A 7,934-nucleotide genomic window follows, 5' to 3' on the forward strand; every position below is an offset into this window, starting at 1 on the left:
TCTGTCTGTGGGAAAACAGAGTCCACAGCCCCTCTGCCATTTTCTCAGTTGGTGATAGGATATCCTCCAACCTAAAGCTCTCTCCTCTGATCTATCTATGCATGCCCACTCCCTTCGGTCCTACTACATCTCTACTTTCCTGTGAGTGCTCCTCTTAGTACACAAATACAGACACACAAACATGCATGCACACCCCCCACACATGCACGCTTATGTACACGTTCGCACACACATGCCCACATGCACATGTTATGTACACACAGATGCTCTTCTTCACAGCAGCCTGTGACTTCAACCTTCCGGATCTTGGAACTCTAGTGACCACGCCCCTCTTCTGTCTGTTTTTTTAGGTCTTGATTTCAGAAGGATTGGGACAGTTTGCTCAAGATCCCAAGTTCATCGAGGTCACCACCCAGGAGCTGGCTGACGCCTGTGACATGACAATAGAGGAGATGGAGAACGCCGCAGACAACATCCTCAGTGGGGGCGCCCAGCAGAGCCCCAACGGCACCCTCTTACCTTTTGTGAACTGCAGGGACCCAGGGCAGGACAGGGCTGTGGCCCCGGAGGACGAAAGCTGCGCATATGCCCTGGGGCGAGGCCGGAGCGAGGAGGCGCTCCCGGACAGCAGGGCCTATGTCAGCAACCTGTAGTCCGCAGGACTGACCAGACGCGGGTGTTTTTTATTCGTTTCAATGTTCCTAATGGGTTCGTTTCAGAAGTGCCTCACTGTTCTCGTGACCTGGAGGTAACCGGAACAGCGTCTTCATTCACTGCTGTCGGGACAAGCCTCAAGAGCTGGGCGGTGTGCAGAGTCGGCTTGTCAGGGGAGAAGGCCAAGGCCGTGGTGCAGGACTCCAGCACCTTCCCGCGGCAGCACCGCCCAAAGGACCCCACCCCCCTAACCAAAAGGGTGTTTTCCCCTTGCTTGTATAAACAGTCATTTGCACATGTTCTGTCTGAGCCTGGCGGTCTCCATGGAGCAGAGACCCAGAGATCTATGGCAGGAGTAGGCCAGTGCCCCAAGTAGGGGAGGTGGCTGTGAGGTTCCAGTAATGCAGGTTTGGTCCCTTCAGGGACCCGTCCCCTGCAGGAGTAGACGCAGGTGACCGGAGCTGGTGCAGACCGCACCACCGCCCTCAGCTAGCCGGGCCAGGGGGCGCAGGCTGCTGCTCGGTGATCTTGGTTTCACGGTTTGATGGTTCTTGTTAGCATGTTTCGGTTTTCTGAGTTTGGGTTTCTTTATTATTTTGTATTTGTTGTGCTTTCCCACTGGGAAGGGAGGAAGAAGAGCGTTTACAGTTGCGCAGCCTCACCCACCGTTTCCACATTTGCGTTATTTAAGTCGGATTTGGTTTTATTATATTCTTCAAATGGTGCGGTTTCCCCCACCCCTCTTTTTCCACCCATGGAGCCGAGGGCTCAATAGCACCACAGGAAAGTTTACCTGCTCTGTGTATGCCCAGTAATTATAATTTCCTTAAGTAACAGCACCTTCCTCCCCCTTTCTTTCCGGTTTGGTTGACAGTCACAATCTGCAAGTAACAGGGCTGTTAGATAAGGTGTTGCGTGCCTGAGCGGTTGAACTGGGCTCCTTTCTAAGCTGGGTGTATGGACAGGTTCAAGAGAGAGGATGTATGAGCATCTGTGTGTCTCACGTGTGTCCATAGTGGGTCGTCTGTGTGTGTGCGTGTGTGTGTGTGCGCGCGCGCACCCACACGGTGCGTGCGTACCCTCTCCACCCCGTCCTCCCCACCCCGCACAAAAGTCCATAGATCCCCGTTCCGGTTTGACTGCAGGGAGTTCTGAATCTGGGGCTATTCGAAAGCAAAAACAAATCACTGTCTCCGCTTCTGCTTCTGAAACGAGAATCGGTAACTGCATTTCCTGTCCCACGAGATATGCAAAAGCAATGCAATAATATCCATTTTAAAATACGATTGTGAGTTGTGTCGGCATTAAAATTCTATTTTAAAAAACACAAAATTTAAGGGAAAAAACTCAAGAAGACATTTTGCTTCGATATATTCTGTGTAATGTTTTATTGCATTGATAATGTTTCTGTTGAAGAAACTGTTATACTTGAATTCAGGTCAGTTTCAGTATTTTTCAAATATTTTTTTAAAAACTGAATTGCAATTGTGCCAAGCAAATATAATGACTTAAGTTTGTTTTAAAATTCACTTCTTGTATATTTTGCTGCATGTAAAGTAAATCATTTTGTATTTGGAGTGTGACAAGCTTTCCCTTTGAACTCGTAAGTGCTTTTTCTACCTGTGGTTGGGGAGGAGATGGTTTTCTTTCATTTGCAAAGTGAACAAAGGTGTCCCCGGTTTCAGTCCTCACCCTGCTCTCCGTGGGAAGGTCTGGGAGGTACCTTTTTGCATATCTTGTGTCTTGTTTCCATTCCCCTCAATCTTTCCAAAAACCGTGTGGTAAGACAGTCGGTACCACATCTTGCTTTGCGAGGTCAGGCATGTTTCATCCAGCTCTTCAGGTGCTGCCTTCTCTGTGGATACTTGTTCAGGATGCTCCTCTGGAGAGGCGGCTGACTTTGTCAAGCACTCCCACAGCCCACATCTTAACTGAGAGGATGAGGTGACAATCAGGCTGGGGCAGAGGTAGGACAGATTCTTCTTGGACCCATGATCTGCCCAAACATGGGTAGCCATAGCCGTGGCTAGAAAAAGGTGACTGGGTAGGCCTGTGATCCTTCTAGAAACTATATCCTTTCCTTCCTCCAAAGCAGGAAGGCAGAAAAGCAAGGAATCTTGATGAAGGCGGGGACATCAGGATCTCATAGGGATGGAAGGAACAGATTGTGTGGGACTTTTATTTAGGCTCCTCTATGTCTGCCTTCAGAAACCATTACAATAGTACCAGGTCCTTCAGTTGTGTCTTAACAAGAATGGTTGAAAAGGAAGGGCTCTGGGGAAAATAAGACTCAACCATTCACCCAGAATTTACCTACGTACAGGATATCTTCTGGTCCCAGGGTCCTTCCAGCCTTTGTGGAATTATGTGAGAATCTGCTAGAAATTCAGCAAGGTTGTTCCTCAGTGATAATGCTCTCGTGGGCTATTTCATGAAAATGCAGAGAGAGGCAGTGTTCACAGGTTAACCAGAGTATAGAAACAGCATTTCTCCTTGAATTCCCGTGCACCTCGACCCAGCGTTTATGTATCCTCTTCAGTACCATAAGGGCTTCTAGATATAAGGATTAGACGGCATCCTTTGTCTTGTTTCCGAGACTGTTGATGTGCCTAGAGTGACAATGGAGAGGTGAGCCCTCTGATTGGCTGTCTGGTTCTGGCACGCATCTGACCCCTAGGGAAATGTGGTGTTTTGATTGCTCCTACCCACAGACATGCATAGGCTGCATACTCTCCCCATGCTGCTTTGATCTGCATTGCCAGTCTTCTGACCAATGACACAAGGTACAGGCCAAGCTTCTGCAGCCCCTACCAGGACTCTGCCCAGTGTGGCTCCCCAACTCCCCCACCCCTCACCAGTCATACCCACAGGCTGCCTTCTCCTCTATGGCCAAGAAGACCAGAGTAGCCTTTCACGCATACACTGCGCCCTGCAAGAGTGGCACCATCAGGGACAATGGGCCCCTGCCCTTTATTGTTAGGAGGAAAGAAGGTTCAGTGGACAGTGGGGCTTTCATGCTTGGCGTCATGACCACCTACATAAGACTAATGCATGCTGCCTGTGGCCAGGAACAGAGGGGGCAGTGAGTAGGAGAGCCACTGAACAGTATGCCAGACTGTCTCCTCCCCGCCCACCATGGAGCTTTCCCAGTGACTCTTCTAAATGGAACTGCGGGCCTTCTACAATCCCGGTAGCCCCTAGATGGCAGGGAATTAGCCCACAGCTAGGGACCAAAGGGACCAGAAGGAGCGAAGGGCTTATACTTTCATCTCCATGATTAGCTGTCTCTTTTATTTATGCTCTGTTCATGTATGTGGTCATTTTATACAGACAGAGTCCTGTTGGTTCCTTTCTGCCTAGTCCTAGAAGGTTCTTCATATTTTCAGGTTAAAAGAGAGAGACTTTCCTAGTCCTTGTTTGATTTGTAAATGTCTTCCCTCTTAGCTGTGGTTTCCATCGTAACCTGACGAATCCAAGGCCCAACTCTGTCATTTACCTTCCCCTGGTACCAGACACCCTAACAGAATGCAGTAGGCAGCCCTTCCTTTGCCAACATCAGCACGTTTTTGAGAATATGCTGGAAGTCAGTAGAAGGAAAGTGGCTGCTGTCCAGAGGCCAGGAGATACACTCCACTGCTCCTAAGGGCAGGCCAAGAGATCAAGGACCCAGATCAAGCATGGAGTCGAATCTGATAATCAGGGCTTTTAGCCTTCTTATCCCACATTTCAAATGTCACCAAGGGGAAGGACCTTCCATCCTGGGACCTTGAGTGACTGAAATGGCCTCATTCAGGAGCTAGAAAACAATTGACCTGAGGAAGGATCATCTAGCTTTCAGAAGAGCTACTCAGAGCCCAGGCTGTAAGCACCCTGGTTGATTCTGTCTTCAACAAAGCTCTGGCTCAGAAGCAGGCATCAGCACAGAGAGAGTTAGAGGGGAGTGAGGGCGAGGAAAGGGTGCGTCCTGACCCCATCCGTGTCACCTCATCTTATGGAAAGCCCTAAAAAAAGGCCGATGGCTCCATAATCTGCTTTGGAAGCTGTGAAAAATGAATTCCTACCCTGAGTGTTTTTCCAGCTAAATCAACCTAGCTAGAGATATATATGGTCCCGACCTGACCATATGAGGCCCCTCCGCCATATCTCGCCAAAGAGTTTGCCAATGGGAAAGTGGTTGGGGGAACTTGGGTCTCCCTCACCAAAGCCCATGTTCTACAGCAGCTGCCATGGTAGAGGTGTCCTAGAAGGTTGTGGGCGGGGAGGGGGAAGCACCCTATCTATGACGTCAGTAACAGGGACCTTCCCTTCCTTTAGCATTTACTCCTCTTCCTCCTCCCCCCCTCCTCCTCTGCAAGCCCAGTGAAGGGAACACAGAGGCGAAAGGAACCATTTGCAGATTCTTACAGTGTTTCTTAGGCCATAGCCTTTCACCTTGTTAGGGAGACAGTTGAAACACACCACACACACACACACACACACACAACACCCTGAAGCACACACACACACACACACACACACACACACACACACACACATACCCTAAAGCACAAATGCTGAGGTGTTGGCCACGTGGTAGGCATGTTCAACCTGTTCAGTCTGTAGCTCTATGTCCCAGAACAGCTATGGATGCATGTGTAGGTGATATCCTATTATAACAGAAAAGCACAGAACACCTTTGAAGGGGAACGTGTGGAAGAAACTAGAACAGTTTCCATGGGTGGAAATGGTAACCATTTATTTATCTACAGTGAGGAAGAGCTACCACTCTTTGCCTCCAGCCATCTTAACAGATTTGATTCATGTAGTACGTGATAACGGCCTGGCCTTCCTGGTATGTGAGGAACACCAGGTGCCATCTCTGAAAGGGAGTTGGAGTATGTAGCTGGATAGATCAAGCATTGCAAATCAATTCAATACTGACAGTAAAGTCGGAATTGAGATTTTTTTCCTGTTATGTTTCTTCTAGGTCTCTGCTAGCAATAAGGAAGGCAAGGCCAGAAAATGCAATGAAAATATGAAATGTCATATCACCAGAGTCAACCCGTCTCAGATGTGTAACCCCCTCATCCCCACGGGAAATCGTATGCACCCCAGTTTCCCAGAATCTAAATGAATGAATGTATAAAGGTTACAGACCAGGTGACGTGCCACTTACTCCAGCGTAAATGAGTTCAGTTCATGCAAATTTGCCACCTAAAACTTCCCTGATGCTTCTTCCCTCAGCAGGGTCATGACACAGACGGTTTGGGGGAAACAGAGGCTATAGGGAATTGGAGGGTAGTTTCTTTTTTCTTTTCCTTTTTTGAAGAGCAGTGTGGAAGTACTGGGGGTTGAGCCAAGGGCCTTCCTTGTGCATGCTGGGCAAGCACTTTAGCTTCTATGTTGCCTCCTAAGACTTCCCAGCATGGAGAACCACACCAAAGTTAAAAACAGGGGAGAACCCTTGGGAATTGAGGACAGGTGATTTGTGAGCAAGCAGTCCCCGCAGAGGGCCCCTTAGAAGGCATCACCGGGACTGCAGGCTATGTATGGGTCCCTTTCTGTGCCCCAGCCAGCACACATCCACACCTGCATCCCGTCCCCCAGACTTGAAATCTCCCTCTCAGCCTTCCCGCCAGACCATGCACCCATCTACCCTGCCCAGCTCGGGCGTGAGCTGCTTGCTTGCTGCCCCGAACAGCCTGGGTAGCAGGAAAACCGCTGGGTTTACACACATCTGTGACCATAGCAGTTAAGAGCAACCTGCGGGGAAAGAAGCCATTGGGAAATAGATCCCAGGAGTGAACGCTGCCTCTCCCATAGTACTGCAATTCTACTTTGATCTGCCAGTGTTGCTAAGGAAGACTTCCTCCATGTCAGGGGTCCACATCACACTGCGCCCATCCCCCACGCGCCATGTGTCTACTCAGTCCACTTCATGTCCCTGAGAAAACCTGTGTCATGTGCCATGCCTGTTCCCAGAGAGGCACGGAAAGATGAACAGGCTTCTGTGTCGCTCATACACACCTGCACATCCCATGCCTGCCCCTCCAGACTCCACGACACCACAGTCCGACTGTTGTAAATATTGTACAGTTTGTGATCATCCAATAATCCTGTTGTCAAAGGCCCTGCCTGCTGCGCCTTCTCCCCCTTGAGCGAGGCCAGGGAATCTAGAAGGGGAAACCTTCAAGGAGAGCTTCAGGGTCCATCTCTGTGTGAGACGTTACTGTATATTCCTGTAAGATTGCATTTTTATCTAAGGAATGATGTTATTTAAAAAACAAACAAAAACGCAAAAAAGAATTGCAAATAAATTTCTTAACAATGTCGCTCTTGGTTTAATCAGTATCTCCCCTGTTCCACACCTCTCCTTGTCTTGTCTCCTGTTCCTGCAGGTCACAGAAATAGATTTAACCCTCATTGTTTCACTTGCATCGGATCCTTCAAAGCAGGGGACAATAGGGGATGTGACTCCAGCATAATTCCCTAATTTCACGACCCCAGTGGTTCTCACAAAGATGTTCTTTCATCTGTACAAGGGTCAACAAAAATGGCCCAAGGCGAATAAGGAGGCAGAACGAGAGAAACAAATGGTTAGCTCAGGAAATAGTAGTACTGTCCCCTACGTAAATGATCTTGGATAAAGTGGGGAGGGGGACATACTGGGGAAGGGGACAGAAAGTAGGATGTGTTTTGCAGCCACCAAATGCAAGGTTCTGTGGTTACCATGACGATGTAAACTGGGTCAAGCAAAGCACCCAGAATAAGCCCATGAAAAACAGAATGGTTGCAAGGATTCCTGGAGGTGGGGGAAGCGGCTCCAGAACCTGCCTCCTGCCTAGGGAACCACTGGTCTGCTGGACTCTGGCTTCTTGTAACTCCCCTGGAGCTTGGAGGCTGTTGATGCTTTGGAATCCCCGAAGAGGAATGCCTGAACAGCCAACTTAACTTTGGCAAGTTCAGCTTGCAGCCCAGCAGCAGCATCGTGCCCCATCCAGCCTGGCACAGCAACTGGACCCTCATCCAGGGCACCTGGCATGGAGCCTGTGGGGACCACAGCAGATGGAAAAGCGAATCTTCCTGAACATCAAAGATCTGTGCTCAGCAGAGATTGATGCTTCTAATCACTGGTGTGTAAACACAGAAGCAGGAAGTCATTACTGTACCCCCATCCAACTGAAATAACTTCTTAGATTTAAAGGGCCCGTACCCTTTTCTCCTTTTTCCTCCTTTTGGAAACTAGACAGAACATTGGAAAGTGATTGCCCATATCCAGGGAAAGTTTGGCCTCAGAAAAG

General features: G+C 49.1%; 1 protein-coding gene across 11 annotated transcripts in view; it reads left to right on the forward strand.

The window, feature by feature from the left end:
- Cacna1c (calcium voltage-gated channel subunit alpha1 C) overlaps positions 1 to 2,240 on the forward strand; it is a 660,622-nt gene extending 658,382 nt beyond the window's left edge. For all 11 annotated transcript variants that reach the window (XM_075982990.1, XM_075982987.1, XM_075982992.1 and 8 more), the window contains one exon: positions 351 to 2,240. In XM_075982990.1, coding sequence (XP_075839105.1) covers positions 351 to 653 — 303 coding nt within the window. In that variant the 3' untranslated portion in view covers positions 654 to 2,240. The remainder of the gene's footprint in view (positions 1 to 350) is intronic.
- The last annotated feature ends 5,694 nt before the right edge of the window (positions 2,241 to 7,934 follow it).

Source organism: Microtus pennsylvanicus, chromosome 8 (genome assembly GCF_037038515.1).
Source record: "Microtus pennsylvanicus isolate mMicPen1 chromosome 8, mMicPen1.hap1, whole genome shotgun sequence".
NCBI classification, from domain to species: Eukaryota; Metazoa; Chordata; class Mammalia; order Rodentia; family Cricetidae; genus Microtus; species Microtus pennsylvanicus.